The sequence below is a fragment of the Myotis myotis genome, unplaced genomic scaffold (genome assembly GCF_014108235.1).
Source record: "Myotis myotis isolate mMyoMyo1 unplaced genomic scaffold, mMyoMyo1.p scaffold_m19_p_6, whole genome shotgun sequence".
NCBI classification, from domain to species: domain Eukaryota; kingdom Metazoa; phylum Chordata; class Mammalia; order Chiroptera; family Vespertilionidae; genus Myotis; species Myotis myotis.
This window is the reverse complement of record NW_023416368.1, coordinates 8,270,499-8,293,283: the sequence shown is the minus strand read 5'-3', so window position 1 is coordinate 8,293,283 and position 22,785 is coordinate 8,270,499. Positions and strand designations below refer to the sequence as shown.

Below are 22,785 nucleotides of genomic sequence, written 5' to 3'. Positions count from 1 at the left end.
CTCAGATCACCAGCTCCCATCTCTGCCCCGCGAGCTAGTTGGAGTCACCCGTTATGGGCCCACTAGGGCCGTTTTGACGCCAGCGTTTCCTTTTCCCTGGGTTTTTTATGAGCCTCCTTGTGACAGGCGGGTGCTTGGTGAGAGCCAAACATTCTGGCGGGGGGATCCCACAGGGGAAGCTACCTCCCCAAGCCTGCCCTCTGCAAAAATAAAAAGCGCGCTAAATAGCTGAGTTTTATTAACTGGGAAAGCCAGGCTGAGGAAAATGCTCGATAATTAAAAATAATGGCTTCCTTACGAACACAAAATTGTATTAATTTAAAAATTGGTTTCTGTGTTGCTCCGCACCTACCGAGCCAGCTGGGAAGGGAACTGTGCTGATCCCGGCAGTGGAAATCATTCAAAATAACTTTTATGTTCTCCAGGAAGCCTCGGGGTTAATTTAAATATGGTTAGATGGATAATTTAATTCAGGCGAAGAGGACGGCGTGGCTAAATTAAAGCTTCTGCACTCTCGGAACTGGGGGGCAGGTGCCCATGAGCCAGCCAGCCCTCCAGCACCCCACACCCCACAGCTGGGGCACCTCCTCTTCACACGTGGTGCCCTCATAATTAACGCTACTTGCTTCTAATCAGATTGCACAACTGGCCTGCACTGCTTGGCTCAGCTTCCGGTGAATCCATCATATTTAATTATTAGAAGGAGTGGGCATTTTTATAGAAGTCACCAAGACGGTGACATAGGTGGCTCCTGACTTCATTCCCCCATAAGAGAAACTGACAACTGTTCACAGACAAGTACCTGAGGGAACACGGGAGAGGCCGAAGCATCCCCGGCCCCGAAAAGGCCAAGACAGTCGGCACTTTAAGGAGAAGAGGGGCAGGGACATGGTGCCCACGGGCGCCACCCCTGGGCAGGCACAGCGCCCTGCAGAGAGGTCACCCTGAGCCTACGGTTCCTCCATAGGAAGAGGGAGCCCCGAGGGGACCTCCAGCTGCCCCAACATTATAGGGTCGCTTCGTGAGAACCCCGTTCTGGTCCCACCCCACAGAGAAGGCAGGGGGGTCTGATTGTGACGAAGAAGGAAGGAGGGGCTTCCAACAGCCAGCACTCAGATCTTGGCAGACCCAGCTCCCACCGGCAGAGCACAAGCCGCAGTCCCAACCAGCGGCTTTGCTCATCTGCAGCGCCAAGTTGTGGCACAGTCTGGCCAGGGAAGGCAGCGGGGTGATGGTCTGCCCTCGCCCAGGCAGGAGAGCTGAGTCCTGGCGCCAGCCCAGCCCCATCTGACTGGAAGGCCTGATGAGAACACCCGGAGGCTGCATAGCCCTGCAAGACTCAAGCCCACAGGTGGACAGGCAGAGATGACCATGCCAGAGCAGAGCCAGTACCAGGAGGGGAGGTCCCCCTGCTATGCCCAGGCAGGGGGAGGTTGTTCACAGCCCCACCCTCTGCTGAGTATAGCTCCTGGCCCTCCAGACCAGGAGGCCTATTTGGAAAGTTTGGGAGGTGCCTAACATGGGCCCTCCTACCCTACCCAGGCAAGGGAGCTGAGCCATACCCCACCCACGCTGAGTGTGGCTCCCAGCCCTGACCTGCCATGGGAAGCCACAAATAATCCAATTTAAAAATGAGCAAAGGACTTAAACAGACATTTTCCAAAGAAGATACACAAATAGCTAACCAAATGAAAAGACGCTCAACATCACTAATCATTAGGGAAATGCAAATCAAAACCACAGTGAGGTACCATGTCGTGCCTGTAGGAATAGCCATGGTTAAAAAGATAAGAAACCAATGCCAATGAGGATATAGAGAAAGAGGAACTCTGTGTACTGTTGGTAGAAGACAGCATGGAGGATCCTCCAAAAATAAAAATAGTACTACTATATAATCCTGCAACTCCACTTCTGGGAATATATTCAAAGGAAATGAAAACACTATGTCAAAGAGATAGCTACACTCCCATATTTTCAGAGAAGAATTATTTATAACTAGAAGCCCATTGCATGAAGATTCGTGCAATAGGCCTTCCTTCCTCTGGCTGCCGGCACCAGTTTTCCTCCTGCACCCAGAACCCAGGCCTTTGGTCGGGCCGCAGCAGAGAAGCCAAGCCTTAAAGCTAGGCTTCTCCCCTCCAGCCACAGTGAGGCTCTTCAGTCTTCAGTCTTCACTCCAGCCGGAGCCTTCAGTCCTCGCTCTGTGCCTGGGTATGCAAATTAACTGCCATCTTTGTTGGGTTAATTTGCATACTCATCCTGATTGGCTGGTGGGTGTAGTGGAGTGACACAAATTTGCATGTTTCTCTTTTATTAGTGTAGATATCCAAGATTTAGAACAGGGGTCCTCAAACCACGGCCCGCGGGCCACATGCAAATACAAATATTGTATTTGTTCCCATTTAGTTTTTTTACTTTAAAATAAGATATGTGCAGTGTGCATAGGAATTTGTTCATAGTTTTTTTTTAAACTATAGTCCAGCCCTCCAACAGTCTGAGGGACAGTGAACTGGCCCCCTGTTTAAAAAGTTTGAGGACCCCTGATTTAGAAACAACCTCAGTGTCTATCAATGGATGAATGGATAAAGAAAATATAAGGTAAATAGGTAGACAGACAGATGCAATGGACTATTATTCAGCCATATAAAATGAGAAAATGCTATTTTCAACAGCATGGATGGACTTGGAGGGCATTATGCTAAGTAAAACAAGTCAGAGGAAGACAAATATTGTATGAGTTAACTTATATGTAGAATCTTAAAAAAATAAAAATTAACTCATAGAAAATTAGATCATATTATTTGTGGTTACCAGAGGGGAAGGGAATTGGACGAAAGAAAAGATACAAACTTCCAGTCATAAGTAACTAAATACAACTTATATGGAACCCAAAAAAGACCCTGAATAGCCTCGGCAATCTTGAGAAAGAAGAACAAAGTGAAGGGATCACAATACCAATAGCAAACCATACCACAAAGCTATTGTAAGCAAAACAGCCTGGTTCTGGCACAAGAACAAGCGTATAGATTGATGGAACAGAACAGAGAACCCAGAAATCAACCCCCACCATTATGGTCAATTAATATTTGACAAAGGAGGCAAGAGCATACAATGGCGTCAAGACAGTCTCTTCAATAAATGATATTGGGAAAATCAGACAGATACATGCAAGAAAATGAAACTAGACCACCAATTTACACCATACACATGAATAAACTCGAAATGAATAAAAGACGATGTAAGTCAGAAAACCATAAAATCCTAGAAGAATACATAGACAGCAAAATCTCAGACATCTCACATCACAGAATTTTCACCAGTACATCTCCTACGGCAAGAGAAACAAAGGAAAGAATTTTTTAAATGGAACTGCATCAAACTAAAAAGCTTCTGCACAGCAAAAGAAACCATCCTCAAGACCGAAAGGGAGCCCACTATATGGGAGAGCATATTCACCAACCATCCGTCAACGATACGTCTGATAAGGAGTTCGTTTCCAGAATATGTGAAGAACTCATACAACTCAGCAAAAGGAAGACAAACAATCTAACTAAAATGGGCAAAGAGCCTGAATAGACACTTGTCCAAAGAGGACATACAGATGGCCAACAGACATATGAAAAAATGTTCAACATCACTAATCATCAGAGAGATGCAAATTAAAAATACAATGAGGTATCACCTTACACATGCCAGAATGGCTACCATCAATAAATCAATAAACAACAAGTGCTGGCAAGGATGTGGGGGAAAGGGAACCCTTGTGCACTATGGTGGGAATGCAGACTGGTGCAGCCACTGTGGAAAACAGCCTGGAGACTCCTCAAAAAATTAAAAATAGGAGAAACCAAGATGGCGGCATAAGTAAACACCGGAGTTTGCTGCCTCGAACAACCACTTCAAAAATACAACTAAAAGACGGAACGGACATCATCCAGAACCACAGGAAGGCTGGCTGAGTGGAAGTTCTACAACTAGGAGGAAAGAGAAAAGCATACCAAGACTCAGAGGAGGCACAGTGCTGAAGTAAAATACTAAGGTGCAGAGTGCATGCGGAGCAGGCTGGTGGCTGAGGGTTCAGTTGTTGTTTTCAATTGGGAGGGAGTCTCAGGCTCTGAGCTCCAGTTCCGGGTGAGTCTCTAGGGACCCAGACTCAAACGGGAGTAGCGGGACTGTCTGGCATCGGTCGGAACCCGAGGGCAGCTTTCTCTCCGTGGGGCTTGCAGCAATTACTGGGACACTGAGAAGCAGAGCCTCTGAGGGCAAGACTGAGAGCAGCCATAATTGCTAACCCCGCCCTGTTGATCCCGTGGGACCCGCCCACCCAAGCCCTGCAGGGAGACTTTTGCTGGATAACCTCAGGCAAAGGCTAGATTAGCACCTCCCTAGAGATCCAGGAGCCAGGAAGCCCAGAGGTCAAAGTGGGACCATCCAGTTTGCAGCTCCGTGGAACAATAAAAGACACACTCAGGGGGCAGACTCAGTGAGCACCAAAGCCCCATCGAAACAAGTCTAGCCCCAGAGGGGTGTCTCCAGCACAGAAGTTCTCCCACTGCAGCCACAGCTGATTCTCACAGCCAATTGGCCTGGAGGTCAGTTCCTCACAGTGATAACTACAACAATCAAGGCTTAATTACAACAAGACTGTGCACAAAGACCTCAAGAGGGTGCACCAAGAGTGTCTACCTCAGGTAATTGGGACACTTAGCACAGAAAGGAACTCTGTAGACACAGCGAAACATAAAAAATGCCGAGACAAAGAAACAGGACACAAACGACAGAATTGGAGGAAAGTAAACTGCTGGATATAGAGTTCAAAACCACACTTTTAAGGTCTTTAAAGAACTGTCTAGAAGCCGCTGATAAATTTAATAAGGCCCTGGAAAAGACTGGTGAAACCGCCGATAAAAGTAGTGAGATCTTCAAGAAGACTGGTGAGACCGCCGATAAATGTAGTGAGATCCTCAAGAAATCTAATGAGACCCTCGATGTTATGATAAAGGACCAACTAGAAATTAAGCATACACTGACTGAAATAAAGAACATTAATTATACAGACTCCCAACAGCAGACCAGAGGGTTGCAAGAATCAAGTCCAAGATTTGAAATACGAAGAAGCAAAAAACACCCAACCAGAAAAGCAAAATGAAAAAAGAATCCAAAAATACGAAGATAGTGTAAGGAGCCTCTGGGACAGCTTCAAGCGTACCAACATCCGAATTATAGGGGTGCCAGAAGAAGAGAGAGAGCAAGATATTGAAAACCTCTTTGAAGAAATAATGACAGAAAACTTCCCCTACCTGGTGAAAGAAATAGACTTACAGGTCCAGGAAGCGCAGAGAACCCCAAACAAAAGGAATCCAAAGAGGACCACACCAAGACAAATCATAATTAAAATGCCAAGAGCAAAAGACAAAGAGAGAATCCTAAAAGCAGCAAGAGAAAGAAAATCAGTTACCTACAAGGGAGTACCCATACGACTGTAGGCTGATTTCTCAACAGAAACTTTGCAAGCCAGAAGGGAGTGGCAAGAAATATTCAAAGTGATGAATGCCAAGAACCTACAACCAAGACTACTTTATCCAGCAAAGCTATCATTCAGAAGTGAAGGCCAGATAAAGAGCTTCACAGATAAGAAAAAGCTAAAGGAGTTCATCACCACCAAACCAGTATTATATGAAATGCTGAAAGGTATCCTTTAAGAAGAGGAAGAAGAAGAAAAAGGTAAAGATACAAATTATGAACAACAAATACACATCTATCAACAAGTGAATCTAAAAATCAAGGGAATAAATAATCTGATGAACAGTATGAACTGGTGATTGTAATAGAATCAGGGACATAGAAAGGGAATGGACTGACTATTCTTGGGGGGGTGGGGTGTGGGGTGAGGGAAGAGATTGGACAATAATCGTGCACCTATGGATGAGGACAGTGGGTGGGGAGTGAGGGCGGAGGGTGGGCTGGGAACTGGGTGGAGGGGAGTTATGGTGGGAAAAAAGAGTAACTAATGTAATAATCTGAACAATAAATATTTAATTAAAAAAAAGAAAAAAAATTAAAAATAGAACTGCTATTTGACCCAGTGATCCCACTTCTGGGAATATATCCTAAGAATTCCAGAACACTAATCAGAAAGGATATATGCACCCCTGTGCCGCACTATTTACAATAGCTACGGTCTGGAAACAGCCCAAGTGCCCATCAGCAGATGAGTGGATAAAAAAGCTGTGGCACATTTACACAATGGAATACTATGCACCTGTATAAAAGAAGGATCTCTTACCCTTTGAAAGGGCAAGGGTAGACCTGGAGATTATTAAGCTAAGTGAAATAAGCCAGCCAGAGAAATACAAATATCACATCATCTCACTGATATGTGGACTCTAAAGAACAACAACAATAAAAACTGATGAACAAAGTAAGTCCAGGGACATGAATGCATGGAACAGACTGACAGACCTCAGAGGGAAGGGAGTTGGGAGAGGGGGGCAGGTAGGGAAGAAATTAACCAAATAACGTATACGCATATATGCATAGCCCATGGACACAGACAATCGTGAGATGAAGGCCTAGGGTAGGGCAGGGGCCAGGTGGAGGGGAGCAAAAATGAAAAAATAAAGGACATCTATAATACTTTCCACAGTAAAAAAATAATAAATGCCAACTAACTCTCCAACCAATAAAAATAATAACTAAGTACTGGGGACGTAATGCAAACTTGATGGCTGCGGTGAACACTGCTGTGTGATACATAAGACAGTTGTTAAGAGAGTGAATCCTAAGAATTCTCATTATAAGGAGGAAAATAGTGTTTGTTCTTTTTTTCTTTTTTCTATCTGAGATGATGGATGTTAACTAAATTTACTGCTCTAATCATTTCACGATATATGTAAGTCAAATCATTACACTGTACACCTTAAACTTATACATTAATATATGCCAATTACACCTTAATAAACAAGAAAATAAAAAGTTAATTCTAACCAGTGCTATAATAAAATCCAATTCCCAGGGACATGGTGAATTTGGGAATAAAATGCCCCCTTGAATTATCAATGGCTAATAGTTAGTGCTTATTACTTCTTCACGGTTGGTGCACCCAGACAAGGGGGCAAAGGCCTCCTCAGCTCTCAGTAGTAGCATCAAACCCAAATGTTGGCCATCAGAGGTCTGGGACCCCTCTTCTGTGCTTGTCCACTATTCAGTTCTGCAGGTTTAACACCCTCATGTACTAATCTATAATAATAAAATCATAATATGCTAATTAGACCAGGCGTCCTTCTGGACGACCTTCTGGACGAAGCCGGGGCTGCGAGGGAAGCCCAGGTCCTGGGTGCCTGTCTGCAGCCAGAGGAAAGCCCCGGTGCCAGAGGAAGCCAGTGCTGGCAGCCAGGGGAAGGAAGGCCTACTCTTGCACGAATTTCGTGCATTGGGCCTCTAGTTTAGTTGTAATGATAGTCATGCATGTGTATGTGACTTACATGTTGGTCTCTGCCCTGATTATGTTATAGTATACATATACATGTATACACACACACAGGCGTGATTATATTATGGTTGCATGTACTATTTGCCTGTTCTCTCCCACGTAACTGAAGACAGGGCCTTCTATCATACTGAGTGTATTTTTTAAAATATATTTTTATTGATTTCAGAGAGGAAGAGAGAGGGAGAAATAGAAACATCAATGATGAGAGAGACTCATTGCTCAGCTGCTTCCTGCACACCCCATACTGGGGATCAAGCCCACAACCTGGGCATGTGCCCTGACAGGGAATCAAACTGTGACCTTCTGGTTCATAGGTCGACACTCAACCACTGAGCCATGCTGGCCATCCCATACTGAGATATTTTAACCAAGAGCACACATCAGAACCACCCACTTCTATTCCCTGGGAACTGACTCTGTGCTGTGGAATCAGTCCAGCAGCAGGATTTGCTACAATAGCCCCCACGGTTTAGAATCACATGCCTGATGGAATCACATGCGCTGGTCGGAGAGGCAGGACTGAGCCAGGTGAAGACCATGAACTCTTGCTTGGGGTCCTGGCTGCACAACTTACCACTTGTATAAGCTTGCGCAAGGGCATTTAAACCTAGTCATGCCTTGCATGTCACAGGAAGATAATAACAGTGCTCGCCTAGGAGTGTTATTGTGAGGATTGAATAAGATAAAACAAGGGCAGTGCTCGGAGCAGGCTAAGAGCATCATAGGTCCTCAGGCCACATGGCTCTGTTGGTGGTGCTCGTCCCGCCTTCCACCACAGGCACCAAGCCTGATGTTGGCGCAGAATTAACATTCAATCCTATATAATAAAAGGCTAATATGCAAATTGACTGAACAGCGGAACGATCAGTCACTATGATACGCACTGACCACAGGGGGCAGACGCTTAACACAGGACTGCCCCCTGGTGGTCAGTGAGCTCCCACAGGGGGACTGCCACTCAGCCAGAAGCCAGGCTCATGGCAGGCAAGTGCAGTGGCAGTGGCGGGAGCCTCCCCTGCCTCCACAGCAGCCCCAAGGACATCCCCCAAGGGCTCCCGGACTGCGAGAGGATGCAGGCTGGACTGAGGGATCCACTCCCCCCCCCCCAGTGCATGAATTTCATGCACTGGGCCTCTAGTGAATAATAAATGCACTGGGGGCTATACACTGTTATCAAAGAGAGCAAAAGGGGGAATAGGGAAAGGGAATGGGTATAGGAGATAGGAGATGGTGGGGTGTCACTAGCAGTTGGCTCAGAGAATGCTAAAAATCCTTCCTCCCTCTTGCCGCATCATTCATTCTGCTGAATAAAACATTGGCGAGGGCTTGAGCTGGAATTCTTAAACTCTCAGGTCTTGGAATCTTCTGCAGTTGTCCCAAATGGAGCAACCCGATGTGGCCAAACTTCTGTCTCCAGAGGAGGTGGCCCCAGCCTGTGTGACTCTAATTTGGGATCAAGATCCCCAGTAATTCTGGCAGAATTAAGTTTGGACTGGTTAAAAAAAAAAGTGCTACCCCTCCCCTGTTGTCTTCTTGACTGTTCTTCCCAATTGCTGTGAGTCTGATGGTGTGCATCTTCTGCTGAAAGCTAAGCTTCTTATAATCCCAAGAACTTGCCACCTTCATCCCTATATCCAGGCTTTTCCAAATGTTCTATCTCAAATGTTCTATCCCTTTCTCTCCATGGAAATAGCAACAGTTTGAAGAGTCAAATAGTCCTGGGTTCAAATCCAGCCCCTGAACCTGTCTAGCTATGTCACCCTCTGAGCTAACTGCCCATGTAAAAAATAACTTCTACTTATGTTGTGAGAATTAAACTGGGATCAGGTATCTAAAGTACCTAGCACAGTACCTGTCAAAGCATCAGGGGCTTATATCAGTTTAGATTAGTTTCAACTGCAATGTAACAGAGATATAGGAATAACGTGCTATTTTTTATGATCTAAAAGGAGTCTAGAGGTAAGCAATTCAAGGTTGGTATGGATGACCATTAAAGACACCTAGGTCAACAGAAAGAGAGAGAGAGAGAGAGAGAGAGAGAGAGAGAGAGAGAGAGAGAGAGAGAGAGAGAGAGCCATCATCCTTGAGGTTTCCATCCTCAAAGTCAGCCCATAATCACAAGGTGTATGCTGGAGCTCCAGAGATCACGTCCGCATTCCACCTAAGAGGAGAGGAAAGCGGGGAAAACAAAAGGGTGCCTACTTCTTAGCTGAGTCGGCTTCTTCAAGGTTCCCAGAAGACCGAGCTAATAACTATCACTTACATCGTGTTAGCCACCCCTGTCTCCAAAGGAAGCTGTGAAATGTCGTTCTTTACCTGAGTACAATACTGCTCTGCAGAATACAGGTGTCTGAGGTATTAGAAGAAGTCCTTGTCTCCCCATCACGCTGCAACATGAAGCCCTCAAGGGCCGTGGCATTGCCTTACCGTCTCTGCCTCCGTGGACATACCTCAGGGCACTCAATGCACATATAACACAGGAAGCAGTAAACCTGGTTACATGTCTAAGTGGTTAACTGGTCAAAGTCTTTAGAGCTACTAGTAAATCCCAGACCAACCCCACCACGTCATTGCTGTGAGACCTTGAGCAAGGACGTAACCTCTCTATTTCCAGCTCAGTTTCCTCATTTATCCAGTGATCTTTGTGAGCATCAGTTCAGACAGTAGATGCAAATCGCCTAACTCAATGCCTATACATACTAGCCCTCGGCCCATGTGAAAGTTATTGTTACCATCATCATCACCAGCATCATTATTATCATTAGGTGCTAGTGAACCATTAGGGTAAGGTGAGGAGGTACCAGACATCTCTCCCATCTCTTCCCTCTGCCTGTTTATATCCTCCATTGCCTTCAGCAGTCACTCCAGGGATGTCTGGATTTGCAGTCAATTATATTGAAAGAGCCTGACTGAGTCGGCCTCATTTTATTCACTTCCAGCCATCCTCTCAGGACTAGCTAAACCTCAAGAGTCAGCCCTTCCCTTTTTTGGCATCTCTCAGCCCTGTTGAGGTCTCCCCAGTGAGTTCTTGCAACCCTGACAGTGGTAAGATTTTTCTCTACATAGAAGTAAAGGAGTGCACATAAGAATGAGCCTTCAGACTCCCAGGTCTTTGTAAAATATGGGTTTCCAAGACCTTCTCCCTACCCTCCTGGGTACTTCTACTTAAGGCTTCAGAAGAAATCCTGGCACCTGCTATTACAGACTGTTAGCTGCTCAGCTGATGACATGGCCAAAAACGGTTCTAAGTGTGCAAATATACAAATCCTCTTGGCCCCTCGGTGGCCGTGCACTGCACATTTGTCGCCATCCAGGCTTTCTACAACCTGGTGGCACCCTTGTAATTGTGCAAATCCCAGCCCATGTGACTGCTCCTGGCTGCCATGCCCAGATCAGCCATCAGTGACCTTAAGCAGCCCCATGTCTGTATTCCAGTACATCCCACAAATATCGCCATTTTCTATGCATACCGTGATGTAAGAGTTTAGAAAGCGCTCCTCTAGGTAAATTCAGGGTTATTTCTTCCTCCGACGCACACTGTGCCCCAGCCGCACCAAACACGTCCTCCATAGAAGCCTGAGCTAACATGCCCAGGTGGTATATTTCAAACCAGGCCCTTTGTGTTTGCCTAGGTCCACGGAAGGAATCTCTTGTCCATCGACTATGACCGGAATATTCGAACGGAAAAGATCTATGATGATCACCGGAAGTTCACCCTGAGGATCATTTACGACCAGGTGGGCCGCCCCTTCCTCTGGCTCCCCAGCAGCGGGTTGGCAGCCGTCAACGTCTCGTACTTCTTCAATGGGCGCTTAGCTGGCCTGCAGCGTGGGGCCATGAGTGAGAGGACAGACATCGACAAGCAAGGCCGGATCGTGTCACGCATGTTTGCTGACGGGAAAGTGTGGAGCTACTCCTACCTTGACAAGGTGGGTATCCGTGCCACCCTGGGCCAGAGGGGCTGTCTCTTGCTAAGGCTGCTCTTTTTCAGCTGACCGAATACACTTTGCTATAAGGCATCTGAACATCTTTACTTGGATTCCACAAGGGTTCCCCTCCCACTCTCCCCCCTCACTGGGAAGGAGGCAATCTGAATGAAATGTTATTCATAGCTCAGCACTATTACCATTAAAAGCAAAAAAAAAAAAAAAAAAAAAAAATACTAGATACTCAGGAATGGCAAAACAGATAGACTGTCTGATTTTATTTCAAAAATCCTAATAAGTGCTGTTGAAGCTGACAGAATCAACCCATTGGCAACATGGCTAATCATCACTTACAAAGTAGAAATCCTTCCTTACAAATTAGAAATGGCTAATCATTTCTTATAAATTACTTATAAATTAGAAATGCCTTGCCCAGAATTTAGCCATCAGAGGAAGAGATTGTGCTTAAAACTCAAGCACACAGAGCAACGCCCTTCCTCTGGGCCTATTGTTGAACCAGCCAACGGATCCTCTCCACAGATTCCCTGTGTCTAAAATTGCCAGGTTCAGGTCTCCGTGTAGGTCTGCGGAGGTTGGCCATGCAATAAAAAGAGGTCCCTTCAGGACACAAGTCACGACTTTTGAGGCTGCCCTGGTCATCTCGTCATTAGACAGAAGCTGCTGGACTCACCTTGACACAGGTCCATTTCATTCCTTCCTCGCCCCCTGATTAGTGATCCCTTGCAGACAGAGCTGTTGTTACCTCCTCTGCAAGAGAGGGGCTGCTGTCCCTTGGGTCCCTCCCAAATACTGTTCTCATTATGCCATAAAATACTGGAATGGTTGACCAGAGGAGGCAGGAATCGCCCAATGGCCTCAAGTTCAAGGCCATTTTTTTTACCCAAAGAATCAATGATTCTGAACTATTTAATCTTTTCAGTAGCTTCTAAAGGGAGGCTGTGCTTTCTCTTTAATCAGGGGTGGCAGAAACATAGTATGTGTGTCACACCTGTCCCCTGCTGCGTCAGTGGCAAGTCATTACTAAACAATCTCGGGATTTCTTGTTATTGAGTCTATAGGCAAACTCAACCAATGCCTCTTAGCTCGGTCCTCCAAGCCCTCCAAGCAACAGCAGCACCACCTGGGAGCTTGTTATAAAAGCAGATTCTCAGGCCCCACCCCTCCCAGAACGAATGAATCAGAATCTGCCTTTTAACAAGATCCCTGGGTATTTCACATGCACATTAAGGTTTGAGAAGCGCTGCTCCGGACAGCCACCCTGATCCATCAGAGTTGGCATGCCCAATGAAATCAACCTACTCATAACCTCTGGTCTAAACTTCCCCATCCCTCGTGCCTTTTGAATGGACTTTTGGAGAAATGACATAAATTCTGTCCGTGTGAGTGATTGGTCCTCAAAAGCCAACTCATGGATTTCCTTCCCCTTTCCATCCTCCAGTCCATGGTCCTCCTGCTTCAGAGTCAGCGTCAGTACATATTTGAGTATGACTCCTCCGACCGTCTCCACGCCGTCACCATGCCCAGCGTCGCCCGGCACAGCATGTCCACGCACACCTCCATTGGCTACATCCGCAACATTTACAACCCGCCTGAAAGCAATGCTTCGGTCATCTTTGACTACAGTGATGATGGCCGAATCCTGAAGACGTCCTTTTTGGGCACCGGGCGCCAGGTATTCTACAAGTATGGGAAACTCTCCAAGTTATCAGAGATTGTCTATGACAGTACCGCTGTCACTTTTGGGTACGACGAGACCACTGGTGTTTTGAAGATGGTCAACCTCCAAAGTGGGGGCTTCTCCTGCACCATCCGGTACCGGAAGATTGGCCCGCTCGTGGACAAGCAGATCTATAGGTTTTCTGAGGAAGGCATGGTCAATGCCAGGTTCGACTACACCTATCATGACAACAGCTTCCGGATCGCAAGCATTAAGCCCGTCATAAGTGAAACTCCCCTTCCTGTTGACCTCTACCGCTATGATGAGATTTCGGGCAAGGTGGAGCACTTTGGCAAGTTTGGAGTTATCTATTATGACATCAACCAGATCATTACCACCGCCGTGATGACCCTCAGCAAACACTTTGACACCCACGGGAGGATCAAGGAAGTTCAGTACGAGATGTTCAGGTCCCTCATGTACTGGATGACGGTGCAATATGACAGCATGGGAAGAGTGATCAAGAGAGAGCTAAAACTGGGGCCCTATGCCAACACCACCAAGTACACCTATGACTATGACGGGGACGGGCAGCTTCAGAGTGTGGCTGTCAATGACCGCCCGACCTGGCGCTACAGCTATGACCTCAATGGGAACCTTCACTTGCTGAACCCGGGCAATAGTGTGCGCCTTATGCCCTTGCGCTATGACCTCCGGGATCGGATAACCAGACTTGGCGATGTGCAGTACAAAATTGACGACGATGGCTATCTGTGCCAGCGAGGGGCTGACATCTTCGAGTACAACTCCAAGGGCCTCCTGACGAGAGCCTACAACAAGGCCAGTGGGTGGAGCGTCCAATACCGCTATGATGGTGTGGGGCGGCGGGCTTCCTACAAGACCAACTTGGGCCACCATCTGCAATATTTCTACTCTGACCTCCACAACCCGACTCGCATCACCCATGTCTACAATCACTCCAATTCAGAGATAACCTCGCTCTACTATGACCTCCAAGGTCACCTCTTTGCCATGGAGAGCAGCAGTGGGGAGGAGTACTATGTTGCCTCAGATAACACAGGGACTCCCCTGGCTGTGTTCAGCATCAATGGTCTCATGATCAAACAGTTGCAATATACAGCCTATGGGGAGATTTATTATGACTCCAACCCCGACTTCCAGATGGTCATTGGCTTCCATGGGGGACTCTACGATCCCCTGACCAAACTGGTCCACTTCACTCAACGTGATTATGATGTGCTGGCTGGGCGATGGACCTCTCCAGACTACACCATGTGGAAAAACGTGGGCAAGGAACCAGCCCCCTTTAACCTGTACATGTTCAAGAGCAACAATCCTCTCAGCAATGAGCTGGATTTAAAGAACTACGTGACAGGTGAGGACACTGCTGCCTCAGCTGGGCAGTGGCTCCCTGTGGGGTGGTTGTCCTGGTACACCATTGGGAACCTCAAAAGAAGGTCTTATGTCTTATACTAGGAGAATGTGGAGAACTGTAAACCCTGGGCTGTACAGTATCTAGGACAGTCAAGGGACAGCAGTACAGAGCAGTCACCAAGTCAGTCTGAAGATGTCCTGACCATTTTCAAGTCCATTTAGTTGAAATAAGTTTTATAAGAGGCTTTTCACCCCCACAGAGGAAAACCACCGTAGGAAGAGGGAAAGAAAGGGATGCTAGTGTCAGAGCTATCTGGTTCCAACTCTCCTCCTTGATTTATAAACCAATGGGCCATGGGCTACTTGTCCAATCTCTCTGAGCTGTAGTTTCCTTCTCTGTGAAAGGACACTCATAAAACCACCCCAGAGAGTGGTCTTGAAAAGTACATGAACTCTAATGTAGGTGAAGTCTAGTACCTGGCACTTAGACAGTGGATGTTCACCAAAGGGCATCTGCTCATGCTGTTAACATCATCGTCACTAGTGAAGCAATGAGTTAGCCTCGGTATGGAGATGACTAAGACCCAGTTCCCCACCTCACCCCCAGGCTGGCAGGACACATATACACATAACCAATGATAACACAAAACAGAATTAAGTCTATGCTACCTTACAGGTACCTGTTATTTATTCAACAAGCATTTCTAGAGTGACCAGGCTAGTTTCTGGGGAATACAATGCTGAACAAGACAAACACCTTTCTCTCAAAGGTGTGTGTGTGTGTGTGTGACTTAAGATTTTAAAAGTTTGATGTACTACAGAAGGGCCCCAAGGGTCAAACTTCCCCTGATGAAAGTGATCTTGGTTGGCAGAAATGGGCTCAAGGCTGAAGAACTATGAGCAAAAGTCAGAAGGACACAGGAAGCTTTGACAGGGTATGAAGAGAGACATCAGAGAGGGTCTTCTCCACCTACATGTCCATCCATCCATTCACCCATTCAACAAATATTTTCATAGCATCTAACATATACTTAGAACCCGAGATGCAGTGGAGAGCAAGTTAAAGTCCCCGTCCTCGGGGAAATAAGCAAGGAAGTCTGGATGGATGGATGGATGGATGGATGGATGGATGGATGGATGGATGGATGGAGATCCAAAGAGACCAACTTCCAGCAAAGAAGCCAAGGCCATCTCGCCTGCCCATGCATTATAGAGGAACAACACGGGGACCCCAAGTCCAAGGCCCCCAAGTTCCAAGAAACTTAACAGCTTTTGGCCATGGGCCAGAGAGGCATCAAGCCTAAGGGGCCCCAACCTTCCCATGACAAGGAGTCACTTGTCCATCCCCCAGATAGGAAAGGAAGCAGCAGTTACCAGGAGCACTGCGCGGCCCACTATGTCCCGTGCTGCAGAGAGAAATAGTTCGACCTTAACGATCAACCTGTGGCTATGCCATGCCTCATACACAAGTTCCAGGTCCTTTCGAGCCAAGCCGAGTACCCCACCCCCAACAGAAGCAGCGGGTACCTGTGAGCCCAGGAGCTACGGCCACGCTGGCTCCCTCCCATCCTCCCCCCTGCACCTCGTTGGGAGGCACTCCCATGCTACTCTGCCAGGCTTCCTCTCTTCCCTGTGGCTTAGCCTGACTTTTGACCCCAGTTCACTGCAGTTTTAAATTAAAGCCCCTCTCAGGAAAACACACACACATATGTATATAGTTTCAGATAATGATAAGTGCGATGAAGAGAAATAAAATAGGCTAAAGGGTTAGAGAGTGATAGGCAGCGTCTACGTGGGTGCTCACAGAGGCCTTTCTGAAAAGGTGGCATTTGAGCAGATCTTTATGAAATGGGAGGGAGGGGGCAACGGGAGGAAACGATGTGGCGGGGGGGTGCATAGGAGAAGACTCTCCCACCACCCAAACTGGGCTTCCCTAAGCCCTGCTGGGCGCTGGATACCTTTGCGATGGATCAGCCAGAGGCACATTTTTAAAGCCCTCAAAATGAGCTGAACAGGTGCCTACAGCTGCCAAGGCCCAAACAAAATCATTCGCAGAGTACACTCGACCTCACTGACCCCCTCAGCCACTTTCCTGGTTCTTCTGAAAGGGGGGGGGGGGGGAACCTTTTTGCTATTCCTGGCGGCTCAGGGAGCACACGAAGTTCAGTGGTAGAGGGGACCCAGAAAATAAACTGGAGCTGGGAAGAAAACCCACCAGGAGCAGTAAGAGCTGGCTGGCTCCTTCTCGGCCTGGTTTAGGGGAGGGGGTTGGTGCCTCTCAACACAAAGGACAGACCCCTTCCTTCGTCCCAAGGTAGGGGCGAGAGAGAAAAAGCAGAAGGCTCTTGCTTTGGCCTCCTGAGTCTCAGGAAAAGGGGGAAAACTGGTGCTTTGAACTGGCAGATACCAGATGGTAGCTCTGGGTGTCCTCTGAGTTGGAATCACTGCTGTATTGGGGGGTGGGGGGGAGTCCTCCCCCTGTTCATGGAGGCTGAGGTCGGTCCTGGGCTGTGGGCTGCCTGGGCCCAGGGGGCTGCTGCTGTCTTCACTGGAAGGAGGGGCGGCTTCATGGGCGCTGGGCTCAGGCGGGAGCCGTCCATGGGCCTTCGGCTGGGCTTGGTCTCGACGTCCTCACCTTATGGTAGGCTAGCTGCTGGGTGGCCTGGGGCGGAAGGACCTTCTGTATCTGGAATCTGGGTGGGGGCACCCACTCATCTAGTTGTGGTTCCCCCTCCAATGGGGCTGTCTCTTTAGGTTCTACCCGTTTGGTGCCGAGTCCCTGGGCCTCGCACAAAGCCAAGTCCATAGAGGAAGGTGGTGGAAGCCACCCTCTGGGCCTCCCCGCAGGGTCTTCAGCTCGCTTCCCTGCGCTGCCTGTTTCCGCCACCACGGCTGGTGGGGCAGCTGGGCAAGGCCGGCAGTGAATCCATTCACCCAGTATCTACGTGGACTAGGGGGGGGGGGGGGGGGGACGACCTGAGCGGGGCGAAGGGGCTGCCCTTCACTGGCAACCCCCTGGGCCCAGTTAAGTGAGCAGTTTCTGCACCTTCTCTCCTTCCACAGTCTCTCCAAGGCTGCGCAGAGGCGGGGCTTCTGTAACAGCTGCCCGGGGACCCAAGGCATCCGCCTGGGTGTCCTTCCTGTTGATGGATCCGTAACCATTCGGACCTGGAACTGTCGGGCAGCACCGGCCAGTCCGTCTGACTCCGGCTGGGGGCGCAGGGGTCCCCGAGGCTGCCGTTGCAGATGGGGGGGGGGAGGCGCTAGGGGTGCGGGGTCCCAGCAGCGGAGCCCGAGGCAGCTCCGATCCCGCCGCCTGCTTTCTGTGGCTCCGCGGGCACTGGTCCCCCCACCGCTATCGCCCCAGAGACGCGAACTGGCGAGTCGCCACTGGGGGCCGCTGGCGACACTGCTGCCGCCTCTGCCTCACCCATCTCGGGGGTCCAGTACCGGCCGCTCACCCCGCGAGGCGAGGTCCAGTACCAGCCGCTGACCCCGCGAGGCGAGGTCCAGTACCGGCCGTTCATGCCGTGGGGTCCAGGACTGGCCACGGCGGCTCCCCTGCCCTCCCCTCCCCTCCCGCGGCTCGCGAACCGCCACCCACGTGCGCTCCCGAGCCCTGCGCCCCAGGAAGGCGGCTTTCCTGGTTCCAGCGCTACAGACTCAATAAATGTGAATTAAATCAGGTTGAACCAAGTCCAACAAAATTAAATCCGGAAACTATTAGAAAGAGTCTGACATAAACGGTAGTGTTAGAGAAGCCACGTGGCCTGGGCTGATGTTTCCCATCCCAGCTGGACCAGGGAGCTGGGGGGAGAGCAGGGCCAGGCACACACCCACACCCGCTGCCCCGTCAAGGGGAGGGGACCCCTGGAGCAGGGACCCCCGCGGAGAACACCAACTCGTCTCCACTCTGTGCACGGTGGCTCACCTGTAACCTCATCTCAATGAGCCCTCATTTGCCACTTAGGAGAGCAGCCGAGTGGTTGAACTTGCCGCTCGCCATTTAAGCAGAAGAATAATTAAGATGTAGTCGGTAGGAACGGGAAGCACGGTACCTTCTCTCTGGTGCCCAAGAGCATCTTGGCTGTTGGGAAATTGCTCTCTGAATGCAAGAGGCTCCCTGGAGAGCGGGCGGGGGAGGCCCCGTCAGCAGCTCCAAAACACCTGGGCTGGAGCAGAGGGGCAGCTGCCAGGAAGGGGCGACGGAGGTCAGGAAAGATTCCTTTCCCACTCACGGGATCCAAAAATGCAGCCTTTTTAACAGTTGTGGGTTTTTTTTAATATTTTTTAAATGTTTTTATTGGTTTTAGAGAAAGAGGGAGAGGGAGAAATAGAAACATTGGTGAGAGAGAAACAGCCATCGGCTGCCTCCTGCACACCCCCTACTAGAGATCAAGCCCGCAACCCAATCATGTGCCCTGACCGAGAATTGAACCTGTGACCTCTTGGTGCATGGGACATGTTCAATCCACTGAGCCACGATGGCCGGGCTTAACAGTTCTTTTTTTAAGGTGATATATTGATGATTGCTATGTCTGTGATTAAAAGGTATTAGTAAAAAGACAGGGAGACAGATGTCCCTCCCAATGTTAGCATCCCAGGAGACTCCCCAGTCCTGGACAAACCTGGACCAGAGCCCAGCCCAGAGCCTGGTCTGTCCTCAGGCCATGAGCACGTTTTGGCCTTGCCCATCACTTGCTGTGTAACTTGAACAAACGTCTTAACCTTTCTGAGCTTTCAGTTCTTCGGCAAAATGGTGATAATAATAGTTCTCCCCCATGGGATTGGGAAAAATAAATGAATTGTGACTTGTAACGCACTTGGCTCAGCACGAAGGCGAATGGAATGCGGTTGCTATGCATACACAGCAATGAACTTGGACATGGGAACTTTGTAGATGAAGAGTGGGAACTTGTAGATGAAGAGTGGGGACGCCACCCCTGAATCATTTTCTGGGGTGTGGAGGGAGGACTCTCCAGCTCCACCCTGAAACAGATCCAAATTCTGCTCTGAGTGGCATGGATTTGGCAAACCGGAAACCCCAACAAATTTGGAGCCAAGTGAACCTCCTAGGTGTCACCCACCATGACTTGCATTTTTCCCCCCACCCCTTGTCCTGAGTGGGTCTTTGGGTTTATAACCCCAGGCACCTGTGAGCATCAAGTCAGATTTTGTGGGGTTTCCTTTCCCTCGGTGACGAGGAAGGCGCCTCCTCCTCCTTCCCGCACCCCCTCCTCCCATCTCTGCTTAGCACCAAGCTGCTGTGCTGACAGCAGGTTTTGGAGAGAGAACGTGCTTCCAGATGCGCTGGAGAACCTGAGAAGAGGGAGGGAATGAGTTCTTAGGAGGCACCAGGTTGCCAGATGTTTAAGGAGCCCGTCACGTACCAGTGACTTCCAAGGGAGAAGGGGGCTTGTGGTGCCAGGTGTGTCTCCCGCCGAATGGAGGAGACCAGCAACTCGAATAAACACTTTACAGTAGATTTAGACTCAGAAACCAAGCCATGTTAGAAGGTAAAAAAGGCAGGTGGCATGAGCAATTATTATTCGTGGGTGTGGCCCTTCAAATTCCTGGTCTCAAAGGCAGGGGCCAGGAATCACCTCCTGAGTGCTAGGGAGGATCCTACAGGGAAAAGACCTCTCTTGCCTTTCAGGGAACTCCCTACACAGCCCACGTCTCTGTGAAGGTGTGCAGATGAGGTACTAAGCAGCATGGAAACACAGATGGGGACCTTAGTCTCTTTTCAGTCTTCCTTGTATTCCTCCCAATCAGTTGAGGCGGAGAAAGTCTACCCTGGACACTGGGATGTGTTTGCCACCTCATTAACACTTCTAATCTCCCTTTTTAATGGAGAGAGCAGATCTAAGACTCCCTCAGTAGCTGGCAACAAAATCATGCTCAATTTAATTGCATCGATTCTGTTTTCTTTGTTTTAATTTTACAGTTATTTTCTGTTTGCATCAAGTGAGTCTGCTTTCACATTGATGGTAGTAGCAATGTCTGTCTTTAAAAATGGACTGAGGGAAGCCCTGGCCCGTGTGGCTCAGTTGGTTGGGTGTCAACCCGTGCACTGAAAGATTGCCAGTTTGATTCTAGGTTGGTCAGTTTGTGGGTGTGCAGGAGGCAACCACTCACTGTCTCCCTCTCACATCAGTAATTCTCTCTCTCTCCTCCCATCCTCTCTCTCTAAAAATCCATTTTAAAAATAATTTTTGAAAAATTTTAAGAGTTTTCTTCAAGAAAAAATGGAGTGGCTTAAGTGAAAAAGAAAACTTTATTTTTCCGAAATCAGGAAGTAAATGCCTGCGCAGGTGATAGGTAGATATGGCCAAACAATGGTGCCGAGGCCATTCAAAAATGAATGGCCATTCAAAAATGAATATCCACAGTTGGGAAAGCCAGGCTCTACAGCATCCGGCACAAAACAGCTGCTTCGTCAATATGTGATTGTTGCTGCACTAAAGCCAGGCTTCTCTCTGCTGGATGCTGACACACTTTTGAAGGCAATCTCAAGCCTGCATTGTTAAATAATTCTTAAATGGGCTAGCGCTAATATGTCATTGCCAAGTCGCTCAAGGGACTAGTCTGTGCCCAAGGCCAATGAATGCATCATGAATCCCAGATTCCCTCCCATTCAAGGGTTCTTATAAGCCTGTATGTTCAGTACCAAAGTCATGCCGAACCGGTTTTGCTCAGTGGATAGAGCGTCGGCCTGTGGACTGAGGGGTCCCAGGTTCGATTCCGGTCAGGGGCATGTACCTTGGTTGCGGGCGCATCCCCAGTCGGGGGCGTGCAGGCAGCAGCTGTTCAATCCCTCTCATCGATGTTTCTAACTCTCTATCCCTCTCCCTTCTTCTCTGTAAAAAAATCAATAAAATATATTTTTTTAAAAAAACAAACAAAGTCAGCATTAACTCATGACAGTCCTGGGGCAGACCTAGCCCCTTCACAAGCATGCTCTGAGGCAGGGATAGCTAGCTCCTCTGTCACCCTTACACCAGTCAGGGAAACCTTTGCCACATTTGTTCAGTGTTTACTTCATTCATTCATTCATTCATTCATTCATTCATTCATTCCAGGGACACTTACTGAGCACCTATTTTGTTCCAAGCATTGTTGTAGGGCTTGGGGGGACATCAGTGACTAAAATAGATTTTTTTTTTTTACTCCCTGCCCTTGTGAAGCTTACATTCTGACAGGAGCCAATAGGTATAATAAACATGCAAGTGATACAGCATGTTGGAATGTGACTACTGGGGGGCGAAGGGGATGAGCAGAGTAAGGAGACTTGGGACTTTTTGGGGGTGGGGGCAGGTGGTAAATGTGGTGGTTGGGGTTGGCCCTATTGGAAAGGCAGCATCTGAGAAGACTTGAAAGAGGTGAGGGAGCCTGAAGATACTTTTCAGGGCGCGCATTCCAGGCCCTGAGATGAGTGTGCACCTGGCATGATGGAGCCATAGCAGAGGCTGGAGCTGAGGGAGCGAGGGGAGAAGGTGAAGCCAGAGAGTCCTCGGACGAGGCTCCTTAGAGACCATCAGGAGGACTTGGGCTTTTTCATGGAGAGAAATGGGAGGAAGGGCATGGCATGTTCGCAGCAGAGGAATGACAGGGCCTGCTCCATGTTTAAAGGCTCCTTCCGGCTGCTGTGCTGATAAGGCATGTGGGGTCCGAGGTGGAAGCAGAGAAGCCAGTAAGAAGTCCAGGCAAGAGGTGATGGGCCAGGGTTGAGGTGGTGAAAATGACAAGAAGTGGCACAGACTCTAGATCTATTCGTAAAGGATTGAACTATATGACCCAGCAATTTCACACCTAGGTATGTGATCAAGAAAACTGAAAACAGCCCGCTGGTGTGGCTCAGTGGCTGAGCATCAACCTCTGAACCAGGAGGTCATGGTTTGATTCCCAGTCAAGGCACATGCTCAGGTTGTGGGCTCAATCCCCAGTGTGGGGCATGCAGGAGGCAGCCAATCAATGATTCTCTCTCATCATTAATGTTTCTCTCTCTCTCTCCCTCTACCTTCCTCTCTGAAATCAATAAATATATTTTTTAAAAAAAACAAAGTCAGCATTAACTCATGACAGTCCTGGGGCAGACCTAGCCCCTTCACAAGCATGCTCTGAGGCAGGGATAGCTAGCTCCTCTGTCACCCTTACACCAGTCAGGGAAGCCTTTGCCACATTTGTTCAGTGTTTACTTCATTCATTCATTCATTCATTCATTCATTCCAGGGACACTTACTGAGCACCTATCAATACAAACATATTAAAAAAAAACAAAACTGAAAACAGGC

The 22,785-nt window shown here is 48.5% G+C and overlaps 1 protein-coding gene across 7 annotated transcripts in view; it reads left to right on the top strand.

Moving 5' to 3' along the window:
* TENM2 (teneurin transmembrane protein 2) overlaps positions 1–22,785 on the top strand; it is an 897,969-nt gene that overhangs the window by 867,014 nt on the left and 8,170 nt on the right. For all 7 annotated transcript variants that reach the window (XM_036312664.1, XM_036312661.1, XM_036312660.1 and 4 more), the window contains 2 exons: positions 11,125–11,421; positions 12,878–14,492. In XM_036312664.1, the coding sequence (XP_036168557.1) occupies positions 11,125–11,421; positions 12,878–14,492 (1,912 nt within the window). The remainder of the gene's footprint in view (positions 1–11,124; positions 11,422–12,877; positions 14,493–22,785) is intronic.